The 25996-nt window shown below is 42.4% G+C and overlaps 1 protein-coding gene across 2 annotated transcripts in view; it reads left to right on the top strand.

The window, feature by feature from the left end:
- The window catches only part of NELL1 (neural EGFL like 1), a 1057189-nt gene that overhangs the window by 265058 nt on the left and 766135 nt on the right, over positions 1-25996 (top strand). For both annotated transcript variants that reach the window (XM_070783206.1, XM_070783205.1), the window contains exons 10-11: positions 8916-8989; positions 15840-15939. In XM_070783206.1, the coding sequence (XP_070639307.1) occupies positions 8916-8989; positions 15840-15939 (174 nt within the window). The remainder of the gene's footprint in view (positions 1-8915; positions 8990-15839; positions 15940-25996) is intronic.

Here is a 25996-nt window from a genome sequence, read left to right as displayed (position 1 = left end):
AAATGCTGTCTCTTGGCGGATGTTATTTGGACATGGGCATAGGTGAGTCTTCCAGCTGTTCTGTGTCATTGTAAATGTGAAATCACAGAGAAGGGTAAAGATAAAGATGGAAAATTACCCATAATGCCACCACTTGAAAACAAACACTTGAAATCATAGTGGATTTCATTTTTTAAAAACTTTTATTTTGTGCACAGTTGAGTTCTTATTGTATAGACCATTTTAACCTACTTTATTGATTTGCCATTATCACTTAAGTATAGTTTTCTGCTTTTAAAAACTGTATGAATTTCACTTTAAAGAGCTTCATACTGTTCTGTTTGGTTGTTGCATAACTTAATCCCCAATTGTTGGATAACTAGATTGTTTTCTGCTTTTCATTATTATAAATCACTATTCAATAATATGTTTTTTTGTGAGGCCACATTTTTGTATTTTATATTTTCTTTGAATTCTGTAAAGTAGAATTACTGGATGAAGAGACTGATATTTTCAAAATCTGGTGGCTTGGAGAGTAGAGAATCTGGCTTCAGTGTGGGAGACCTGGGTTCAATCCCTAGCTCAAGAAGATCTTCCGGAGGAGGGCATGGTTACCCACTCCGGTATTCTTGCCTGGAGAATCCCATGGACAGAGGAGCCTACTGGGCTACAGTCCATGTGGTTCCAAAGTATCAGACATGATTGAATGACTAACACCTTCACTTTCACTTTAACATATTTTGTGAGACATTTTTCATTTCACATTTTTTTTTGAATTTTCCAAAGTAGAATTATTGGGCCATGAAGATGACATTTTCAAAGTTCTTGCTGCTGCTGCTGCTAAGTCGCTTCAGTCATGTCCGACTCTGTGCGACCCCATAGATGGCAGCCCACCAAGCTCCCCCGTCCCTGGGGTTCTCCAGGCAAGGACACTGGAGTGGGTTGCCATTTCCTTCTCTAATGCAGGAAAGTGAAAAGTGAAAGTGAAGTCGCTCAGTTGTGTCTGACTCTTCACGACCCCATGGACTGCAGCCTTCCAAGGCTCCTCTGTCCATGGGATTTTCCAGGCAAGATTACTGGAGTGGGGTGCCATTGCCTTCTCCAGCAAAGTTCTTGTTACATATCATCAAATTGTCCTCTCACTAGAAGTGTGTGGTATAGTCATTTTTCTTTAATTTATTGTAGAGTTTTAAGTTTAAAAAAGTTTTTCAGCAAGCTTACCAGATTTTATCACGATGCTGATAAATGAGCTAGCTAAACCATCAGTATGTTTTTTGCCTTTGTTTGGAATTGATAACTATTTAGCTAGGTAATACAAATTTTCTTAGCAACTCTGATCAGTAGTTTGAGATGTTTATGGTTTAACAAGATGGTAATACAAATAAATGATTAAGAACACTACGCAATTATCATATGCGCCTGGCAATTCCACTCCTGGGTGCAAATATATATATAAAGGGTGTACTGCAGGGTGCAAATATATATATATATAAAATCTATATCTACTATATATATATAATCTATATCTACAATATATAATAATCTATATCTACAATATATAATAATCTATATCTACAATATATATATAATCTATATATATAATCTATATCTACAATAAATTATATATATATGAGCTTCCCTGGTGGCTCAGACGGTAAAGCGTCTGCCCGCAATGTGGGAGACCCAGGTTCGATCCCTGTCGGGAAGATCCCATGGAGAAGGCAATGGCACCCACCTCCAGTACTCTTGCCTGGAATATCCCATGGACTGAGGAGCCTGATAGGCTGCAGTCCATGGGTTTGCAAAGAGTTGGACATGATTGAGCGACTTCACTTTCACTTCATATATATATATATAGATATAGATATAGATATAGGATGAAAACTCTTATTCAAAAATACACAGAAGTTTTCATAGATCTTCACATCAGATAAAGGATGGAAAATACTTCTTTTGGTTGTCCCTTTCAGATAAAATTTCCTAAGCTCCTCTCTGGATTTGGGTGGGGTAGTGTCCTAGGGTCTCTGAGAAAAAGTACTGGTTTGATTCAAGAACCCATACGTGAAAGCAGATTGGTTCGTCTGCTCATTTACCAAATGTTCATCCTCTTGTCATGGCTTCAGGAGCTGCAGCACTTATCGATGAGGGCATCCATGTGGAAATAGGAAAGAACTTGGTCTAAGTGTCCATATCTCAACTCATTGCCTGAAAAAAGTACTTTGTCTTTTTGTTGTGATTAAAAGGCCCAACAAATTGGGCCGTCTCCAAGAGCAAGGTAGTTTCATAATTCCTGATACTGGGCTTTTCATCTTTTTGGAATGCATCAGAGTAAACTCCAGAGAGCCTTCTAGATTCCTTAGCTGAGGGCATGGAAGTCCAGAAAGTGGTGCAGGAGTTTCATTCCTCAAACATTTCTTGGGTGTCTGATCTATTCAAGGAGTTGAACATACCTAGCTACTCATTAGAATCCCCTAGTGAGCTTCTTGAGATACCTTCTTGAGGGTCCTAGGGACCCACTCTGACCTACTAAATTAGAATCTCTGGGAAGTGCTGTCCTAGACTCTTTTTTGTGTGTGTGGTTAACTTTTTCGGAGTATAGTTGTTTTATAGTGTTGTGTTTCTACCATACAGCAAAATGAATCAGAGATATATATATATATATATATATATATATAATGTCTTTTGCTGCCCCCATATATATATATATATATATATATATATCCTCTCCCTTTTGGAGTTCCTTCCCATTCAGGTTACCACAGTGCATCAATAGAGTTCCCTGTGCCCACTGTTTATTGCAGCACTATTAAAATATCCAGGACATGGAAGCAACCTAAATGGCCATCAACAGAGGAATAGACAAAGAAGATGTGGTACATAGGTACAATGAAATACTACTCAGTTGTACAAAAAAATGAAATTGGATCATTTGTAGAGATGTGGATGGACCTAAAGAGTATCATACAGTGTGAAGTAAAAATTGGTATTCTTTTGGATAGATTGAGGGGAGCTATCAGAGATGAGAGAGAAGGGAAAAGATGGAGAGAAAATCTTGAGCTTTCCATGACAGTATTTGAAAGGAAAAGAAGTGGTAGAAGGAGAGGGAGATAGTCTATTTGATAATAGAGGGTTTTTCTGTGGATGAGAGGTAGAAATAAGCTGCAAAGGTGTTTCAGGGGATGAATGATGGTGATCACATTTCATTTAATTCCTTTAGTCATCCTTATTGAAGTTCTTCTCCCACCTCTGTTCTTACCTCTGGGCACAACAGTGGGAAAAAGTGGATCTTTCATTCTATGTCAGACACTGTGTTAAGCCTTTTTATGGTCATTAATTCAGGTAATTCTTTCAACAACCCCCGGTCATAGGTTCTACTATGATCCCCATCTTATAGATGAGCAGGTGAAGCACAGAGAGGAGAACTAACTTGTCAAAGGTCTCATAGCCTTGGCTGAACCAAAATAAAACTCAGGTCATCTGGCCCCAGAGCTAATGCTTTTAATTGTTTCCTCTACCGCATGCTATCCAGGGAGATATTTGCACCATCTTATTATAAGAGTATTGTGCAGCATGCATGCTATGTGAAATGCAGAGGTGGCACAGGGAAGGGAGTGATCAATCCATCAGAAACTTGGGTGTGTGTGTGAGTGTTAGGAAAGCTTTATAGGGGAAGAAAGAGCTGAGTAGGGTGTTGACAGATGAATAGGAGTTTGCCATGTGGACAGATAGGTAAGAACATACCTGCCAAAGGGGATTGCACATGCAGAATCATGAAGTAAACACAGCATTTATCTGGGGACTCAAAAGCAAGATTTTGAAGTAGAGTTGTGGCATAATCAAAGAAATGCTTTGACAAAAGTCACTGCGTGGGGAGAGCTGCAGACAGGGAGTTGAGTGTGGGATTCAGGCATTCTACAGGCAAAGGTGATGAAGCCGGCTGACAGATACTGCTTGGGAAGATGAAAAGGAAGGGATCAATGTGAGTGATAGCCAAAGGACCTGGCACATGGTAGGTACTCTGTAAGCATTTTGTTTTAATTTGAGATAACTGAATCAGAGAGCATCTATAAGGCAAAATTTGCCAGGTTTTGAACAAGAGTGCATGGGAGATTCCTAGTGTGACTAACAGAAATAAAGCAGGTGGAAGAAATGGTTTCAGAAACGTTGGAGATGCCTGAGAGAGAACTGGTTTGATGTGGGTGTCTTGCTCCGAGAAGCAGTATCTGAAGCCAGGCCTGTGAACGAGTGAGGTTGGCTCCTTGGGTGTTCAGACTTTCTGATCTGCCGCTCTCCTTTAAAGTGCAACATGGAGTGTTGATTTTGATGTTCTTAGCTGCCGAGTGCCAAGGGATGGTGCAGTGTGTGCAGGGTGCAAATATCTAAATAAAGACAGAGCAACCTCACGTCCACATCTGACAGGGGCGCCATGTGGTGCCTGTCAGTGGTTTAGTTAGTGTGCATCCAAATGGCAAAAAGCGTCCGTCCACTGCACCAGGGAAATCGGGTTTGAATTTGAAGGGCCAGGTGTCTGGGTGCAAAAAGATGCAACCGCCTATTTCTCTAAACCCCCAGTACATTTGTTTCTGACATCATGAAGAAATGTGTGTTGGTGCGGGGTTTCAATTTCATGGTCAGACACTGTGAAATAGTCTTGTTTGCATGTCCCCAGTGTGGTGTGAAGGGCTTCAGGTATCCATTTACATTTCCACGCACACCAAAAGCTGTTGGAACGGAGTCCCAAATGCCCTAGCCACAGGCATCGGAGCCTGACTCACCTTCTGTTTGAATTTCCTCAGACATAAAAAATAAGCCTTTTGGCGGTAGGTCAAGAGGTTGGATAGTGAGGACTGGTGTTAGGGATACAGCAGGGGAAGGAGGGTGACTGTCAGAGAAGTGGGCAAAGATGAGAAAGCAGGGGAAATTCTCATGGCCTCAGTGGTGATGCTGAACTGTCCTAAGATAATTCTATAGGTACTTTTTGATGTCATAATCAGGTACACATCTTGTTTCGGTGCCAAGGTTGTGAATGGCTGAGGCACACCAGCCATCGTGTTGATGGCTTTTGCAGCCTCTATATGTGAGGATGGTGGCTCAATGGTAAAGAAATGCCTGCCAGGCAGGAGACTTGGGCTTGATCCCTGGGTCAGGAAGATCCCCTGGAAAAGGAAATGGCAACCCACTCCAGTATTCTTGCCTGGAAAATCCCACGGACTTTGGAGCCTGGCAGGCTACAGTCCGTGGAGTGGCAAAGAGTCATACATGACTTAGCAGGCACACACATGTGTACGTGAAGACACGAAGTTCAGTGGACACTTAGTGTTTACACTAGATCTGTAGGTCTGAGGGGTGAATGTGTTCCTGTGTGTGGTTTGAATGTGAACTGTAAGACACTCCTGTGTTCAGATCGAAGCTCTGGGGTGAGTGTCAATTAGAGGACAAGAGAAATCAGGTGGGTGTCTTCAGACAGGTCAGCAGGTGTGATCATAGCATCGTGAGGGTGGCAAGGTGCAAAATTAGAAGGGAGGTCTTGTCTTTATGTCCTAGCCTGGGCCAAGGAGCAGATGGCAGGTTTGACAGCAGTGTATTTAGCACAACTGTCACTCTGGAGTGAGCCATCTTGCCAAGCTGGCAGCAGCTGCATTTGGAAGTGTGGGAGTTTATTAGGCAGGAATTTCAGGCCCTTGGAAGTGTGGTCTCCCCATGTAAGCACATTTGGGAATCCACATCCTCATTAGGACCAGTGAGTCAGAGGCAACTGATTTATCTAGAAAATTGAGGCATAAAAGATGTTCAGGGATAATTTGTTTTAATGAAGCAAGGAAGGGAATTATCTAGAAAATTGTATTGGTTTTCTACTTTGTAGTTGGTTTTGCTCTGAAAACCTTAGTATCTGTTTTTAACGTTTGGAATAGCATTGAATAGCAGGAAGAACTCTCATCTGGGAATCAACAAATGTCTCTGTTTTTGCTACTTAGGAGGCTCATTAATTCTAAAATTATTGTTACTAACATTAAGCCCATAGAGGCATGTAGCTTGGGGCTAGGGATAAAATTATGAATAGACATAGATCCTACCCTCATTGGGGCAAGAAAGATAAAATGTGATATATGTTCTGTTAGGGTGAGGTCCAGGGTACCACAGAAGTACAGGATGAGGACGGTTCTCCAGTGCTTGAGGTTAAAAAATTAAAAAAACTTCTTAGGGGGATGTCAGGATTAAGGTGAAATTGATGGGTATATAGGACAGAAGGTTACCAGCAACAGGTGCATGGGACTGAGTGTTCTGGAGAAGAAAGCAGTGTGTACAAATCCTGAAACAGAAGAGGGCATGGCTCGAGTCTCAGTGGAGGTGTGAGTGTTTGGGAGTTTCAGAGGGAGAGTGAGCGAGTAGGAATTGGTGAAACCTAAGGGATAAGGAGGAGTTGCAGGGATGGCCTTGCATGCTGACTTCAGGAATTTGAATTAAATTCTGAGGGTGTGAGCAACTCCTAATGATTTTGAAGCAAAGCCTCCTATTTGTACTTAAAATATGTCTGATGGTTGTATGGGGAAGAACCGGGTAAGATTAGACCAGAACATGGGAGACAAGTTAGGAAGTTTTCTACTCGACTAAAGAGGAGGGATGGTTTGAGCAAAAATGACAGTTGGGGGCAGGTGATGGGAATGGAGAGAAGTTGGTTGACTTGAGAAACTTGAAGAGGAGGCCTGGCTGGGATTTGAATACTGGTTGAACATGGGGTTGAGGAAAGAGAGAGGTTTGAAGGACCCTAGGCGGTGGAGTCGGAGAAGGCAATGGCACCCCACTCCAGCACTCTTGCCTGGAAAATCCCATGGACAGAGGAGACTGGTAGGCTGCAGTCCATGGGGTCGCTAGGAGTTGGACACGACTGAGCGACTTCACTTTCACTTTTCACTTTCCTGCTTTGGAGAAGGAAATGGCAACCCACTCCAGTGTTCTTGCCTGGAGAATCCCAGGGATGGGGGAGCCTGGTGGGCTGCCGTCTATGGGGTCGCACAGAGTTGGACACGACTGAAGCGACTTAGCAGCAGCAGCAGGCGGTGGCGTGTGGGTGGGGGGCTGGGATGGATACTAGTGCCATTCACTGAAAGCAGATACTAGAGAGGCACAGATTTGAGTCAGGTATGTGTTGTGGCAGGGCAAGTTCTTGGAGGAAACAGACTGAAATGGAGATTCATTTGTGCTTTATTAGGAAGTTCAAGATCAGTTCCAGGGTGGGAGTGAGATAGTCAAAGAGACAGAACTGGGCAGGCGCGGTTGAACTGCACTGTAGTTACAACAAATGCCTCAGTCATTCCTCAAGAAGTTCTGGAGCTGGAAGACCTTCGGACTTTGTAATACCTTCATCAAGCACCTATTGGATGTGAGCTGCTCTGGGAAGGGCCCTGGACTTTGCACAAGGGCACGTCTGCAATCGCTGTTTAGCTGAGAGCTGTTGGTCATCACCAATCATGACAGTTTCAGGAATGTGACCTTTGGCCGTGGAGGGCCATCTGGGTTGCCTACCACAGTATCTGCTGTGGGATCCTGATGTCAAGTAAAGCAACATTGCTGAGCTTTCCTCTTCCTGTGGCCAAAAAAAAGGAGTTGTATGAGTTGTTTGCTAAGGTCCCTATGTACCTGAACATTCCATGAGTCTGAAGATGGTAGAACTAAGAAACTATCAAATTGAATTTACCTGTTTTTAACAGATACAGAAATGGAGGCTCTGAGAGATGGGGTGGTATTGATAAGACAGTGAATTAGTGGTGGATATCTCTTAGAGTGCTCATCTTCAGTTTTTCTTCTCCTGAGGACTAGGGCTGGAAGGATCCTCATTGTGCAGGGGAGGGGGTATATTGTTCACCCAGAATGGAACAGCCTGCTGGCAAGCAGCACTTGCTACAACACAAGGGTGCTGCCTCCTTGTTCCTATTGATGTGACTGGAGAATTTGACAGAGACACATTAGGATCACATCAAATTAAACATATTCTGCAGTAGCTTAAAAGTGGGTCAGCATTTATGCTTCTCTGTTAACTTTTTTCCAAGACCCATCTTTCCTCCCTGCCTTCCCTGCTGCTTTTGCTGCTAAGTCGCTTCAGTCGTGTCCGACTCTTTGCGACCGCATAGATGGCAGCCCACCATCTGGGATTCTCCAGGCAAGAACACTGGAGTGGGTTGCCATTTCCTTCTCCAAAGCAGGAAAGTGAAAAGTGAAAGTGAAGTCGCTCAGTCGTGTCTGACCCTCAGCGACCCCATGGACTGTAGCCCACCAGGCTCCTCCATCCATGGGATTTTCCATGCAGGAGTACTGGAGTGGGGTGCCATTGCCTTCTCTGCCTGCCTTCCCTATTAGCCTGTTAAACTCACCTTTCCAAAGGCAATCTCTCTAGTGCATTGATATAGCATTGTACTGGCTTGTGTTTCCTACTTTTCTGAGCTTCTTGGGAACAGATAAGCTGAAGACATGTGCTTTGTATGATTACAAAGGGGAAAAGTGTGTTCTTCTGCATTGTGAGTGAAGTCCTGATGAATGGAATGTATGTGAGTTCCTTTTCACCCAGTCATTCATTTTATGGCTGGAGTAGCTGAATCAAAGCTACTGCTTTTGTACTCCATGGTGATAACAGCCACTTCTTCCTTGTTTTAACACTGACCTCAGCAATTCATTCTATAGTCTTTTAGCAACTGCAACAAGGAAATAGTTATATAATCTTGGTGTGAAGGACTCATGGCAAACATAATCAAGATGACAGTCTGATAGGGGATTCAGCAGTTATTCCCATACTATTTCCATGTCTCACTCTAGACATGCACAGAGATTTGTGTTGCTTAGAGTATTTATGTTCTATGGAATCTACTGGAGTTGGACAGTGCCTTGGAGGTCATTTTGTTACATGGTATGACTATCTGACCTGCTTTTCTGTTTTATTACAGCAAAATGTATCTATGGAGGAAAAGTCCTCGCAGAAGGCCAGCGGATTTTAAGCAAGAGCTGTCAGGAATGCAGAGTAAGTTTCAATCTTAAGATTCCCATTACTTGTTGGGAAGGACATGTGGGCTTTAGGTAGGGTTCTGAAATGGAGCATATTGGCCCAAGGCGGGGAAAGACTCTCATTGGGCTGGAGTCCAGGATGGGGAGTTCTCAGCCACGGTCACTGTGTGGTTAGCTTGTGGTCAGCTGTGGATCACGTAGTCTTGGGAAAGACGGTCAGGGAAGGAAGTGAGAAGGGGAAGGGAGCTAGCAGCTACCATGAGTCAGGGAGCTTGTCAGCTAGCCCTGGGGAAAGGTTTTGATTAGATAATGGGGCCATTAGTCTGTGATTTGAGCTGTGGATAGTGCCACCTCTAGTTCTCAATGTCTGAGACAGTGTTAGAAAATGCCTGTCTCCTGCCTGCCCCCTCTCATGTATTCCTCCAGGTTAGATTTGTGGGACCATAGATCTCATTCAGTAAATCATTCAGCAAACATGCATTGAGCAAGTGCTACTTATTGGCATGCTGTTAGATTCTGGGTGAACAACAGTGAACAAAACAAAGCCCTGTCTTTAGAGAATTTGCAGTCTGGTGGGGAGATAGGCAGTAAGGTACAAACAAATAGATATACAAGACAGCTGAGCCTTGAACAACACATGTTTGAGCTGTGCAGGTCCACTTACACGTGGATTTTTTTCCCAATAGTAACTACTGTGATGCTGCAGTCTCTGTGCTTGATTGAATTCCTGGATGCAGAACCATCGATACACAGATACAGAGAGCTGACTATAAATTATGTGCCAATTTTAGATGGTGTGAAGGGCCGGTGTCCCTAACCCCTGCATTGCTCAAGGGTCAACTCTGATGTCATTCTATAAAGATACAGAGCAGGTTAAAGGGAGAGAGAGCTTTGAGGTGGGCGTGAGTGGTCTGGGAAGACCTCTCTGAGGAGGTCCTGATTGAGCACAGTGCTGGATGAGGGTGGGAGCTAGCCAGGCAGTTACGTGGGTGAGATGTTGTCCTGGATCGTGGGAGTGAGAGACAGAGGGAAAGATGGGAGAGAGGGGAGCAGATACAAGGTGGTGCCTTCTAGAGCAGTCGCAGCCCCACAGCGAGGCATGGCTGGTTCTGTGGGCATCTTCAGGGAGGCTGGCTGGAACCACATGTCTCAGAACAGACCCGCTTTCCAAGCATTTCACTTGTGTTTTGTCACATTTACGGCATTTCATTGGCTTTTTGTCACATTGCTGGCAAAAAGAAAGGAATGTATTTGAAAGGGTGAGGAGAAGGAGGCATTTAGAGACCCACAGAAACTCTTGGGAGCTCAAATCTTGTTCTTTATGGGGAGCTTCTGGGGGGCGGAGGAGGCCTTTCCTATGTCCTGTCTCTCACCGACCAGACTCTACCTCAGGGGCTAAGTCCCTTGAACTTCCCTATTATGTTTTCCATTCACTCTTTCCTGGCTGCCTCTGGGAATGGCAGAGATTCTGTGGGTTGAGGCAGTCTGGTGTGGTCCTTCTGTGACAGTGGGCTCCGTGTGGAGGCTCCTTAGTCTGCAGCAGAGGCAAGGGCAGTGTGACAGTGAAGGCTCCGTGGTGTCTCAGTCAACCGTGGAAGCTTCCAGATCTAGGAGTGGGTGGGTGGTCCCCGACTTGGGGCTGGCACATTACCGCGTGGGGTGTTGAGTGGATTAAATGAGATAAAGCATGTGAAGAGCTGGCTGGTACAAAGTCAGCCCTCAACACACGTGAGCTCTTCTTACTCTACATGACCGTACATGTCCTTCCTGAATAGAAGACGTATGTCACGTTCTCTGTAGATTGCCTCTCTTTGAGGGGAGAGAAGATGATTTAGATTCTAAATCCCTTACATTTTTCTTCCCCCTCAAGGGAAGCTGGGATGACTAGAGCAATTTTACCCACTCAGCTGATGATCCCAGTATCCAGCCTGTAGCTGTCACTCACAGCCAGGAGCCCCCTTCACAAATTGCTCAGAAGTAGCGGGTGATCTTGACAAGGGTCATAATTGTGATTCAGTCTCTGTTATCATCAGAGAGACTCAGGGCAGACATTATTGGAGACCTTTCAAAGAGACGGGTGTGGAGTTAAATGCCAGTGTACTGGATAGGCACTTACCATTGTTATTGGCATACTGTAGGTATTCATCCTCTATTTAAAAGCCATGGATTTCTTCATTTATTGTCTTACTATCGTTATCTACTAAATAATTATGCACAAAGAGAAGCATCACTGATAATAACACTTAACATCTCCTGAGTACTTAGTATTTTCTAAACACTATTTAAAACCTTTGAAACTTTATTTAATAAAACCTCATAATAACCCTCAGAGAAGGCAATGGCACCCCACTCCAGTACTCTTGCCTAGAAAATCCCATGGATGGGGGAGCCTGGTAGGCTGCAGTCCATGGGGTTGCTAAGAGTCAGACATGACTGAGTGACTTCACTTTCACTTTTCACTTTCATGCATTGGAGAAGGAAATGGCAACCCACTCCAGTGTTCTTGCCTGGAGAATCCCAGGGATGGGGGAGCCTGTTGAGCTGCCATCTACGGGGTTGCACAGAGTCGGACATGACTGAATCAACTTAGCAGCAGCAGCAGCAGCAGCAGCATAATAACCCCATGGGGTAGGTAGCATTGTTGTTCCCACTTTACAGATGAGGAAATTGAGGCACATGGGAACAAAGTCCCATAGCTAGTAAGGGAACCAGCTGGTTTCTCAACCTGTGTGGTCTGAATCTCCAGGCTCCTCTCTTAGCCTCTCTACTGCTAGTCCTGATGGGTGTTAGAGTTACTTGGAAGTAATTCTCATATTTGAATTGTAAAAAAGTAGATGTAGAAAGATTGAATGATCATTTTTCAGTCTATTTGAGAATACCAGATTGGTCAGGCTATGGCTCATTGATTCCCTTGATAAAGGGTAGCATTTATAAAAAGCCAGAGAAGAGCTTTGGGACACATTTAATGAATGTTGTCAGCAGGGAGAGAGGGTGATGGGTCTAAGAGGGGAGCGCCTCCGGTCTCTCTCGGACAGCCTTTTGCAAGATTTAAGCCCTCATGCCCTAAGGTACCTGTTGTATGTGATGAATTAACTTCTTTCCTAGACATCTAAAATGGTACTGTGTCAGCGCTATCCTTGGGAGAATTGAGCAAATAATTACTCAAATAATTTCTTGTGTTCTGTGGTTCAAATGCAGATCCCTAGTTGACGAAAGGCTGCCTGGCAGTCCATGCATTTCATTTTCCTGGGATCATTTCAAAGCTTCAGCACTACCAGTTAGATAAGAAACTAAGTTCTGTTTTAAAGATTTTCACCAAGTGATTTGAGAAGATAACATACTGTGCTTGCTTGTTTTTTCCCCCCTGTTGTTGTTTTTTAAATCAAGATGAATAAACTCTCCTAGCAATCTCAGTCAGTTATGTGCAGTATTGCTGCCCTGAAGCACTTTTTAGGCTAGTAACAGTTTTTTTTTCTTTACTTAAAGATGTGAGTTCTGTATGTGATTAGAAATTCAAGTTTAAGTATAGTTATTAGTAAAGAGCTTGAAAGTGTTTATATTTGATGAGTGACATGGTGAGTCACTCTAAATGAGAAAGAATGGATGAATTATATTTCCCTACCAATGCTGAGTTGCAAAGGTCATTAAAAAACCTACCACAATCAGGAGGATTTATTTATTAATCAGATGCTTATTAGAGTATGAAAATAAAGTTGTGTACCAAATTGTGTGGCTGAACTGAATGGATTTGGTGGCACTTAGGTTACTAGAGTCACAGTGCATATTATTTTCACATTCAAGCAAAGGGTTTTTATCTCTATTGAACGGTTGGAACTATGATCTTATTCATTAAATACATTGAAGATTGATTGGAATTGTTGACTGATTTAATCAGCAGTCAAAGCAACTTTTTATATATAAAAAAGAACCTTTCATGAGTGATTATTTTTAAAAAGCCTTCTGTAGCAGTTTTAATATTGCTTTTTAAAATAAAAGCAAATATGTACTCAAGATATAAAATTTGGAATTTAGAGGAAGGAAGTAGAAGAAAGTAAAAGAAAATCACTCCAGAATCTCACCACCTACAACTAATCTCTTTTAACAGTTTAATTTTTTGACAGTGTGAGTGAAATTTATCTTACCATCTTAGTTTAGATTCAGCCAGAAGCAGACCCTGAGCTCAGGATTAAGTACAAGCGATTTATTAAGGCAGTGCTCCTGGGAGGAAGCAGTAAGGGTATAGGGGATTCAGGCTAGGCCAGGCAGGAGACTCAGCAAAGGTGCAATTTTAGGTGAAAGGTTAGAGGTACCCCGATTCTGGTGGGGTTCTGGGGTGTAAATGTTACCCCAGCCATGTCTCCCTTTGAAGTAAAGAACCTCCAGTGGCTTTGGGCTGTGGGGGTTGAGGATGTGGAACTTGTAGGTAACTTCTGGTTCCCTGCAAAGAGGCTCCAGTGCCCTCAGGGACTCTCTGAGGGTTGAGGGATGAGCCAAGGCGAGGGATGGGCACAGTGAACTGATTAAACGGATCCAGCAGAGTTTGCCATTCTTGTTTGTGCAAGGAGGCTGTGCATCCCTGCTCGGTTGCCAAGTCACGTCCGACTCTTTGTGACCCCATGGACTTTAGCCCACCAGGCTCCTCTGTCCATGGGATTTCCCAGGCAAGAATACTGGAGTGGTTTGGCATTTCTTCCTCCAGGGAGTCTTCCTGACCCAGGGATCAAACCTAGTCTACATTGGCAGGTGTGTTCTTTACCACTGAGCCACCAGGGAAGGCAGTAGATAATGAATAAATATGTTAATATTGAGGGATAGACGTAGAGGCAACAATGGTATGTAATTAAGCATTGTCTTTTCCCTTACATTCAACTCAGTGCTGCTGATAGCAAGGGTATTAACATCTGTTGGCTTGTAACGATCGATTTGATTCCCTGTTGTAGAAACTGAGGTACAACTGACAGACAAACCACCCTTAGACTGGTGCTAGCTGTTGAGGCCAGGGTGTGATCCAGCGTGGCCTGGTTTGAGGGGTGAGAACAGAATAGAGCTGAAATGCGGACTGTGAGTGAATAGTAGGATTGATTCTCAGAATCTTTGGGCCAGTTTTAAGATGGGAGAAAAACATGAGATCTAGATGCCTTGGGACAGAAAGATCAAGAAATGAAGAGGAAAAGGGAACAAAGGTACCCCAGAAGGAGTCATAGAGGTTGGACTGCCTGGGCTGAAATTGATGAGAAAGGAGAGGAAACTGTGGTGCCAGTAATCCATATGATCAGTACTTGGAAATTAAATTTATATTTGACATTTAAAGTTATGTTTATGTTCATATTTTAGAATTGATGTGCCTAATAGAATTGGTATTCCTGCCAAACCAGGGAATTCTGGGGCCACTGGAATGACAATCATCTCTTGGAGATAGAAAACTCACAATCTCCCGCATTCTTTCTGGTGGCTCAGCGCTATCTTATTCTCCCCATCTGTGTTGAGAATTACCTTTCAGCCTTAAATGAGACCCATTCTACTTGAGCTGCTTCTTGGTTGACTTAACCATGCTTTTAAGAATGGGGGAACAAAAAATAACTGAACATTTTAGATTAAATAAGGGACTCTCAAATCCTGCCTTTTAGAGTAATTATTGAAGTAATTTTAAATATTCAGAGTGAAACTAAATATAGATGCTAGTGATGTCAACAAAGAGGACCTTTGTTGAAATAGGGTCATAAGATGTACCTGCCAAATATTTAAAAATTTTTTTGTAAGTGGTTTTATTTATTTCTAGGGAGAATCTAGTGTTCATCTAACTGACCCACTTTTAGTTCAATACCTGTATACTTTGGTTCTTGTCTGTTTCCTCTGCTGGGAAACTGTCTTCTTTCTTATTCCATTATTTAGTTCCTTCAAATGTGGCATCCTCTTCATAATTTCTTCCCACTTGGTATAATTAATTATTCTCCTATGATGTATTTGTTGTTCTTGTTCAGTCACTAAGTTGTGTCTGACTCTTTGCTACCCCATGGACTGTAGCACACCAGGCTCCTCTGTCCTTCACCACCTCCTGGAGTTTGCTCAAATTCATGTCCATTGAGTCAGTGATGCTATCTAACCATCTCATCTTCTGTTGCCCCTTCTCCTTTTGCCTTCCATCTTTCCTAGCATCAGGGTCTTTTCCAATAAGCCAGTTCTTTGCATTAGGTGGCCAAAGTATTGGAGCTTCAGCTACAGTCCTTGCAATGAATATTCATGGTTGATTCCCTTTAATATTGAGTAAATGATACATTGCCATACCTTGATTAGAGCACTTTTTTTTTTTAGGACTTAGTGTATTTTATTATGGTTTCTAGTTTGTTTTTATCAAGAGCAAAGACGATGTCTTCTTTATCTTTGGGTTCACAGTGCTTGCGATCCAGTGCAGTCTTGAAACTGTCTCATAAAAGCTCATGAGAGCTCCCAACTTCGTAATCAGTGATGTAGTGTTAGTGGTTCACAATGTCAGGGTGTTTATATGACAGAAATCAGCCAATGCTAACTTTAGGGTTCCCCCATCCAACAGTCAACTGTTGAAAATTTATCAGCTCTGCATTGTCAGTGACATTCTGCTACACAGAAGATACTCAACAACCATTTGTTAAAACGTAAAAGAAGAAAAAAAAAAACACCTTATTTGTTGAAATTGAGGCTATTTTGATATAGAAAGGGAAAGTAGCCTTCTCTTCCAGGAGTCTTATCAATTTAATTTGTGACTGCATTATGGTAGAATTATTGTAGGTTGTTATCACCACAGGCTTTTAACAATGAGCATTGTATGTTTGGATCATCAACTCAAAAAATGAACATTTTTTTTTGTTTCCTGATTATTTGGCTTGCAGGGTGGAGTTTTAGTAAAAATTACGGAAGCATGCCCTCTTTTGAACTGCTCAGAAAAGGATCACATTCTCCCGGAGAATCAGTGCTGCAGTGTCTGCAGAGGTAAGGGGGCTTGGCAATGGGGCTTTGGGTGGAGGTGGGTTTGGGGGGGAAGCTTTAATGAATAGCATGATTATAATAATAACATGGGTCCTAAACTCTGCTACTCAGAAATGTATTTATCCTATTTATTGCCCTTGGTTATAGTCTTATCAGTTGAAAAAGGAGGATATAATCTATGTACTTCATAGGATGGTTGTGGGGATTAAATAGGATAACGCATAAGCAGCTAGCATTATGACTAACATATGATAAATATTCAATAAATGATGGTTCCTATAATAATAACATTTCCTGTAATAATGGCTATTATTATATTAATAACTATTATCATTATTATTACATTTTCCCTCATGAGTGGGTTTGGAAAGCATTCTTTTAAGCTTTTTCCATGGGCCAATTCCCTTTTCTGCCAGAGGATGACATATACTGAATCCTTACACATAGATTTATATACAATTTTACTTCCTGCAAGGAAAATAGGCTTCAACTAAGTAACACTTACCTGGTAATTAATTCTTGAGCAGAAATGGTTTTCTTTCCTCTTGCTGGAATTCTTCTCTTTTCCAATTTATTATTATTTCTTCAAATCCTCTAAATCAAATATTACTTCCTCTCTGAAACATCCAAGAATTAAATAGATTAGTAGATCTAAAATGTATTCAAATTTTACAAAACAAGTCCAGTTAAACTAATAGCTTTTATTTTGAACTTCTACCCACCACAAAGTCTTTCCCACATTCTCACATATCCAGTGAGTTACAGTCTTTTTGATTTACCTCAGGAGTATCTAGAGTTAAGAACCCAGGAGCACAGCAGTTTAGTTCAAGTTATATCATATTTTACTTTTTTACATCTTTTCTCTAGCATAAGCATCGACAGTTTCTGCAAAGGGCCACAGGTTTTGGTGGGGTCAGAAGGTTTCCATTGCAACCACTCATACCTGCTGTTGTATTGCCAAAGCAGCATGCTCAGTTGCTTCAGTCATGTCCAACTCTTTGCGACTCCATGGACTGTAGCCCACCAGGCTCCTTGTCCATGGGATTCTCCAGGCAAGAATACTGGAGTGGGTTGCCATGCCCTCTTCCAGGGGATCTTCCTGACCCAGGGGTTTAACCCATGACTCCTGCATCGCAGGTAGATTCTTTACCGCTGAGCCACCAGAGAAGCATAGGCAATAGGTAAATACACAATTCAGTGGTTGTGTTTCATTAAATTTCTATTTTGAGAAACAGGTGGCAGCTCATCATTTGCTGACCCCTCCTCTAGTTCCTTCTGATATATAAAAGTATCTGTTTGATCATGGCAGGTTTTCAGCTGAGGCTAGTGGTTAGTCATAAGAGAGTTATCTTTTGGTAAAATTCCCAGGAAAACTTAATACGCAGACAGCCATAAATGGCTGTTAGAATTCGTAGTGTGCCATCAGAGGATCTCCTCTGATTTATCTGCTTTCTTGCCTGCATGTGTATTTGCAGCTGGGATGCTTTAGAAAGACTAAAGATTGACTGGATATTTCAGAGGGATACATTTATTGGTAACTGATTGGGTTGTTAGGTAGCTCTTACAATTTAATGCAAAATCCATCACTTGCTATTTGTTGAGGTGCCAAGTGGGACTCAGTTTATGTAAATCCTTTCCTGATTTATGGTTTCATTAGAACAGGCTCATTGATTATCCCACAGAAAGTCAAGATTTTCATTGCTCTGATCTAATTTACAATAGAACAAGTGCCATTGCTTCTGCTCACACTTCTCAGAAAAGCAGATACGTTTCTTCTGAACCAGTGAAGATGCTGAGAGAGATGGTAGCTCATTGAAAAGTTGACTCATTCAAGGCTCCCGTTGCTAGTGATCCGGTGGCTTTTTCCCAAAGTTGACTCAGCTTTGAGGGAAAGTGGGAGGCAGGAGTAGGGCTTCCTAGATAAGATCATAGCCAGAGCCAGTTTGTACAATTAAGGATTTTCTTCTTTCTCCCACCTGCTTCCTTCTCAGCCAGAATACCATCGGCTCCTTTATTTGGCAGCTGATCGTATTTTTTTGGAGGTGTCTGCGTCTGCGAGTGAGGGAGTTATTTATGTCCCTTGACAAGTCTGTGTTTTAAAGGAACCAGAGCACTTCTTCAGAAAAGATAGGGTGGGGAGGTCTTTTTTCTGGGAAGCAGGTTGAGTGAAACCATTTGGGCATATGGATTCTCTTAGGATTCTTCTATTTATGCCAATCTCAGAATTCAGACCCTGGAATGAGGAAAGCATTATTTTTGACTGAAGCCCTTTTCAGCACCATTTACTGTCATTACCCCCTTTCCCATTGACCCATTACAAGAGAGGAACCCAGAACTTTTCGTCCACTTGTCCACATAAAATATAAAATTTATATGATGTACAAAAATTCATCCAGATGAGCTCAAATGTCCATTGTCTTGACCTGTGCTGCCCATGAATCTTACTCTGTGTCTTAATTTCAATTTATTTCCCAAGAGCATCCTTGGAAGTAGCCTAAGGGTCTCTCACAATATTCTGGGAAATATTTTTCTCCTTTGACTTCTGTTTGTCTTTTACCTTTTCCTCCGTGTTCTTGTTTCTGTGCGGAGTCTTGGAAGATAAATGGCGTGGTGGGGGGTGGCTGGACAATTTTGATTCTGACAAGATGAGGAAAGCCTGGCGGGCCTCTTCGAAGGCATGTTATTCAGTTCTCGTCTCCCCTCCTCCTCCTTGTCCCTCTCAAAAACAGAAGGTAATGAAAAGGTGAGAAACACTCAATTTCTATGTAAAGTCATTTCTGTCCTGCATATGGAAGGGCTGTTCCATTTCCTTTGTGGATTGAAAGAGTCTTTTGATTGGCAGGTAGCAAGCAAGCAGAGAGCTGGGATTCCCATGACCTGAAATTGGTATTTTAGGGTTGAGCACATTGGTGTGGTGTGATTTCAGCTATGTGGTTTCTGCTATCCTGATGGTATTGATTACAGACACACATGTGGCTATCTCCCCTTTCAAAACCTGCACTGAAGCCCCTTCAATTAGCATATTTATCATCTCTCTCTTTCTTACTAGGAACGTCAGGTCATTAGTCTGAGGGAAATCACCGCTCAGAAGTCTGCGTCAAAACCTTTCTCATGCCTGCTTGGGGATTGAAGTTCTCCAAGGTTTATTTTCATTAGGCTTGGACTGAAATTTGAGAAGGCAGAGAGGGTGCTTTTCCTTTCTGACCTTCCCCGCCTTGCCCGCAGCCCCAGTTGGCTGATTAAATCAAATCCATAAAGCTCTCCAACTTTTAAAAAATAATGCTTGTTTTCATGACCACATTTTATGAATCGTTTCTGTAATTGTAGGAGAAAAGGGAGGGATGAAGATATGTTCATATCATTTAGAATAATCCTGTCATTTTCACTCCAGTGACATTGAATGAAATTATTTTTAGTACCAATGTTGACTTTAAAAAATGCACAACCTAAATGTTGCAATTTAAGTTTTATTTGGGGCAAAGTGAGGACTGCGGCCCAGAATACAGCACCTCAGATAGCTCTGAGAAACTGTTCCAAAGAGGCAGGGTGGATAGGTCACCATGTATGTGATTTTGGTGAAGGGGGAGTAAAACGCGTATGTTTTTCCAGAAGGTTTTTGCTAGTCTCATGAAGCTGTTTGCTAGTCATAGAAACAGTTGTCACCATGAAGGATTTTAGTGCTTTTCCTAGATATGAGGAGATACAAGAAAAGGGCTCATTAATCGACTCCTGAAAGTATCTAATGATCTGAAGACCTGACCTATCAGTTTTTCCCAGGGCACAGAGTGCCTGATTTCTACTCTCCACCCTGAACTCCTTTCAGAGGGGGTGGAAGGTCAGCAGCAGCAGGAGCACATGATTTAGTTCTTGTAGAGGTGGATGGCCGGAGAAGGCGATGGCACCCCACTCCGGTACTCTTGCCTGGAAAATCCCATGGGCAGAGGAGCCTGGTAGGCTGCAGTCCATGGGATCGAAAACAGTCAGACACGATTGAGCGACTTCACTTTCACTTTTCACCTTCATGCGTTGGAGAAGGAAATAGGAACCTACTCCAGTGTTCTTGCCTGGAGAATCCCAGGGGTGGGGGAGCCTGGTCAGCTGCCGTCTATGGGGTCACACAGAGTCACACACGACTGAAGCGACTTAGAAGCTTAGCAGCAGAGGTGGATGGCAAGTGCTAATTTGTAATAGACACCAGCTGAAGGCTTTTTTTCATCTGTGGAACAGTGTTAAAACTCCTGTGGACTTATGACTTGGTTCCTCAAGATATAACTTGTTGGCTTGATTATGAAGTTTTTTTTCTTTAACTGAGTCATGTCTATGTTTTTGTATAACAGTGTGATGATACAGCTCACCCTATCCCCTCATTTCTGTTAAAGGAGACTATAGTTTCATACGGAGTTTTTCTCTTTGGGGAAATCAGACCTAAGACCTTCCAGTTAAGAATAACAGACTCTGGCAGATTTACATTGTTCATTGTATCAGCTGAACTGATATCTGGACTCGTTGCATGGACACCTCACCTCTTCAAACCTTGGGTCATGACAAACGCTGTAAATAATTTTTCTACCCTTTAAAGAAAAATTGAAGTAATCAGCTGACATGTGGTTAAATCCACAGGGCTCCTGGTACAGCCAGAAGGCTTTTAGGGACAGAACTGCAGGACAAGTAGGGAGATGCACACAAAAAGTCAAAGGTAATGGACGTTGGCAGGGGGAGGTCACTTTGCAATTGCTGGGATCCAAGGTCTTAGTCACCAGCAGCACCACCCAGAACAGCCCTAATCACTGCTGTAGTTTCTCGCTGATGCTGCTGGCTGGTTTGTGCCAGCAGCAAAAATTTTGTTTATCCTCATCATTACTGAGAAGGTGATGGCACCCCACTCCAGTACTCATGCCTGGCAAATCCCATGGATGGAGGAGACTGGTAGGCTGCAGTCCATGGGGTCGCTAGGAGTCGGACACGACTGAGCGACTTCCCTTTCACTTTTCACTTTCATGCATTGGAGAAGGAAATGGCAACCCACTCCGGTGTTCTTGCCTGGAGAATCCCAGGGATGGGGGAGCCTGGTGGGCTGCCGTCTATGGGGTCGCACAGAGTCGGACACGACTGAAGTGACTTAGCAGCAGCAGCAGCATTACCTTGCAGTAATGGCTATAGCAGGAGCCCGTCTACCTAAGTGTAAGGCCACGAGGGTGGAGAAGGGAGAGTGGGCGCTGGAATAACATCTATGCTTCTGCCTGGGAAGAAGTAATAAAAGCATGGATGTAGCCCCAGCAGAAAGATTGCTCATGACTTGCTGGTGTTCTCACTTAATGCTGGAAAAAAATGCCAACTTGACCACGTAGTCTCAGGATCGCTCCAGGAAAACACAACAATCATTTGGCCCACCCCAGAATTCTTGACACACTCCTCAGGGTTTTATTCCTTTCATAATCAGCTCTAATTGTATCTTGAATGTTGCCAATGGCTCTGGAGGGTTTTGCTGCATGTTGAAGATTTTCAGTGTTGGAGAAAAAGTTCTTTTCAACATCTGTTCCCAACGTGTTTATCTGTAATTTTAATTCATGCTCACTTGCCTTGTCATCTGGCTTGGGCTGAAATTAGTTGAGATTATTTGTACTATTTAAGGCTTTATGCCCTTCAATTAAATCCTCCCAAAGAATCTTGGTGGTGCATGATTTTCTTTTTTTCTAGTCTGTCTTCATTTTAGGTGAATTTGTAATTGAAATGGGTTTTAGAGGATTTCAGTGTAATGGAGATAAAAAGAGACTTGGAAAAGAGGCACTTAATGGAAGGTAAGCTAGTGCCTAAATAGAGGAGCAGGCAGTCTGTAGATGGGCCAGGTGCTCTGCCTATTGATAGAAAAATCCCTGCAGCCATGGGCCATGGTGGGCACTGGAAAGCCAGGTCTGTATTTTCAACTCCTGAGGCTGAGAACACAGGGCATTTGGAGGAGAGAGTCTTGGGGAGCCCATGAATTCTGTTCTTTTAAAAGTGCTGCAGTGGATCCAGGCCCAAGGAGTGTGGGGAAGGAGGCACATTACCCTCGAGAGAAGACTTGAAATTAAGGCCAAGCTGCCTTGGACTGGAAGACCCTTAAGTGTGACTACTATTGAAAAACCATGTGCTTTCTAAGGACCTATGAGAATCCAGAGAGCTCTGTCTCTAGTAGGTCACAACCTCTGCCATGATGTCACAACCCTCTGTTCATGAAGGTTGTGAAGCTGAAGCAGCGTCCTCACCCCTGCAGGGCCCAGGCTTCTGTGGCATGTGTGTTGGTTGTGAAGTACACTAGGGCATCTGGTTCTCATAAAGAATCTTTGGGCCTTAGTCCTCCTCTCGGCCAGTCCATGGATGGAGCTCTTTCCGTATCAACTAGGAACACTGGAATATATCGTACTCAGTGTACCTTTGCTCTTTGTGACTTTCAAGGTTGGGCAAGCAGCAGTGCTGTGAGGGGTATTGGCTTTCTAGGATTTGAGTTAGGGTGGGGAAATATGGGGTGCGTTTTCAGATTGTCCATCATTTCAAAGGTAACCTGGTTGCCTTCTTGGAGATACATTAGGGGCATGTGATTGAGAGCAAGCAGTGATGCTCTATGTGGAATCAGACTTTATATTAGAGAAACTAAATCCTGCTCTTGAGTAGTGACCCATTCATTCCTTGCTGTGGAAGAAATCACCGCAGTAAATCATACAGATGCTTATCCATCATTGGCCCTAGATAAAGCAGAAAGAGTGGATGGTTTGCTGTGATTTGAAAAGTTACAGAGTGGGATCTTGAGAATGGCAGTGTGGGGGCTTCATTATGATGGGCAGGGATTTTATATGCAGTTAAGCCAATGGATTTAAAGAAACCAGAGTTTTTTTTTTTTTTTATATAAGTGTTGTTGGTTTTTCACTAGTAATAGAACTCTAGATTCAGGGCCATGAAGGGGAGTCCAAATTGTAGACGGCTCCCAATGAAAGGAGAAAATATGACCTCAACATTTATGTTTCTTCAATTTCTTTGAGCATGTTGTAGACACATGCTGCCTCCTGTGTTTGGAAATCCTGTGCCTTGTCCAGCCAACCTCATTCATCCCTCAAATCTCCTTTTGATACCTTGCGTTAGGGCCCCTCTGTGTGATAACATTTTGGAAGCACCTTGCTCCTCTCCATCACAACATCTCCTGTAACCCAATCCTCAACAATAGCCATCCCAACTAGAGTGTTAAATGAATGAGGGAATGTTTATGCTGTTTGTGGCATTTTCGTTTTATCCCAATTTTCTAGGACAGTGGCTGGACACACGTCATGGGGCTTAATATTTGTCAAACAAACGAATGGTATCTCTGCCAGGAACTAAAATTAAGGAAGTGGTTGGAGTAAAACCTGGAATTCCATTTCAGCAGATTGTGTGTCTTGCTCTGAGCATCTGCTCATTTCCACCACTCAAGTGTAAATAAGCTCCAAAAGGATATTACTCATTTTGGTATCTCATCCAAGAATGGTGTTCTGTTGTGTGGTGTTATTTCTCTCTTGACTTTTAAGTCCCCAAGCAACAAAGTAATTGTGGACTGTATCCTGGAGAAAGAAACACGGTTTGTTCCTTTGGAAAGATTCAAGGCATGTCATGGACTAGAAAATGCTGAGTGATGGAGTACTGGTCTGTTCGGGTCAGGTCAGCATTCCTTGAATGTCCCTTAATGAGTAAAATCATGGCTGGGGTGTCATATAGAGTGGTGGAGAGAGACTGGGCATTAGAATCCTATTTGAGTCTATATGTATCTTTTAGGCATTGCCTACTAGCTGCAAGACCACAAAGAAGGTAATTAACATCTTTGAGTCTTGGTTTATTCACTTTAAAGCACTCTTAATTTTACTTTTGGAAGAAAGAGGATTTAGTCATCAACTCTACAAATATTTCTTGAGTGTTTATTATGCACTGGATGTTGCCTTAGGCACAAAGAGAACAAACTTGTAGGGTCCTTTCCCTTGAAGTGAGCTTCTAATGTGGAAACAGACACTCAACAAATAAACACAGAAATGAACATGTAATTAGTAACTGTGCTACCTGCTATGAACAAGAAGAGAGAAATATAGGAGAGAGTAATGGAATTTTCTTTAGACTTGAGGGACAAGAAAGCCTTCTCTGAATAGATTATATTTAAGCTGGGAACTTGACAACTGAGTAGAAATTATTCTGGCAGGGATGTGTCATAGGTTCTGAGTTAGTGGGACAAGCTTGCAAAGACTCTGAATCAGGAAAGAGATTGGAGTACTAGAGGAATTCAAATAAAGGCTGATACACTTGGGGCGGGATGACAGAGGGAAAGGAGAGCCTTGTTTGTCATTTCAAATCAGAATTAAGAATTTTGAATTTTTCTTGAGAAATTGGAAAGTCTTTGGGAGAAGACTTTTAAGGGGATGAGTGACATGATCCAATCTATGTTTTAAAAGGATTTGTTTGTGGGGAAAATGGATTAGAGACAAGCAAAAAGAGGAACAGGAAGGCAAATTAGGTGCTTTCTTTTTGAGAAATAATAGTTTGGAGTAGGTTTTTTTTTTTTTTTTTTTATTGCCCGTGGAGTGGAGGAAAAAGAGATTCCAGAGATATTCATGAAATAAAATGAATAGAACTTAGGAAGGGGCAGTATTTGAAGAGAGAGGACAAAGATGACTCCTTTAAAAAAAAAAAAAGATGGTTTAAGTGGATAAAAGTGCTGCAGATTGATAATGGAGAACTTGGGGAGCATGGATATCAGATTTAAGATCAAGAGTGCAGTTTCAGCTGGGTGAGCCATGAGACAACTCTGAGGTCATCCAAATTAAATGTCAAGTGGGCTGTGGCTATAATGATGTAAAATATGTAAAGTGGGGTATACAAGACAATGTTACTTCCTGTTTGTAGAGGGCCCTGTGAGCCTTTATTATTGCTTCTAGAGGAGGGTGAATGTTCTTAACCAGAGACCAGAAGAGACTGGGCACAAGCATTGGCCTTGTTTCAATTTTTCTTAAGAACAGATTGGCAGAACCTACAGTTGGGTCCCTCTTTGAAAATTTTACTGGGCATAGAGATCTACAAACATCATCAGAGAATAGTCAGTAGTAGTTGTCTATGCTCCGAGGTTTTTAAATCATAGGATAATAATTTTTTTAGTGGTCTTAACAAGAACTTGAGTTAAATCATAACTCTGCCACTTCCTGGCTGTGTTACCTTGGATAAAATAGTCCCAACCACATTTTCCTAATCTGTAAAGTGAGAATAATACTAATCTTTAGAGTTGTTGTGCCTGGCAAATTGGAAAAAGTCAACAAACAGCAACTTTTATAACAAATGTGTTCTCTGTCTTTGGACCACTGCTATTTAGACGATGTTACTTTGTGTGCTTCTAATTATAGGATGATAATTACGGAGACTCTGGTGGTGGTTTAGTCATTAAGTTGTGTCTGACTCTTGCGATCCCATCGACTGGAGCCTGCTAGGCTCCTCTGTCCATGGGATTTTCCCGGCAAGAATGCTGGAGTGGGTTGACATTTCCTTTTCCAGGGGATCTTCCGGACCCAGGAATCGAACCCAGGTCATCTGCATTGCAGGCAGATTCTTTACCAACTGAGCTATGAGGGAAGCCCACAGAGACTCCAGATTCATTTATTAAAATATTCAAATAAAAGAACATGGATATTGAGTATGTATGTATGCATATGTGTGTGTATTCTACAGTCTGGCCACAACTTCTAATTCTGGGGGAAAAAGATACTGATTAAAGAAAGAAGGTAACATTGAAGAATCTCATGCATCAATCTGTTTTGATAACCAGCTTCTGAAGAAAATATTGTACCAAGAGTTAGTAAGAGGACTAGAGAAAAAGACTGCAGGTGGCAACTGAAGACAGATATCCTGAAGGGAAGGGTTTATAAGTTAAATGCCATGCCTTTCAGACAGCAGATAGGAAAGACCAAACCTTTAGAAAGATTTTGAAATGTGGAGAGTTGATTGAGGATTTATGACTTGGCAGCCAGTTATCTTGGGGTGGTTTTGAAGAATGCAGGGTGGTTTTGAAGAATTTCATCAC

Source organism: Bos indicus, chromosome 29 (assembly GCF_029378745.1).
Source record: "Bos indicus isolate NIAB-ARS_2022 breed Sahiwal x Tharparkar chromosome 29, NIAB-ARS_B.indTharparkar_mat_pri_1.0, whole genome shotgun sequence".
In the NCBI taxonomy this organism is placed as follows: Eukaryota; Metazoa; Chordata; class Mammalia; order Artiodactyla; family Bovidae; genus Bos; species Bos indicus.
This window is presented reverse-complemented; position numbering and strand designations above follow the sequence as displayed.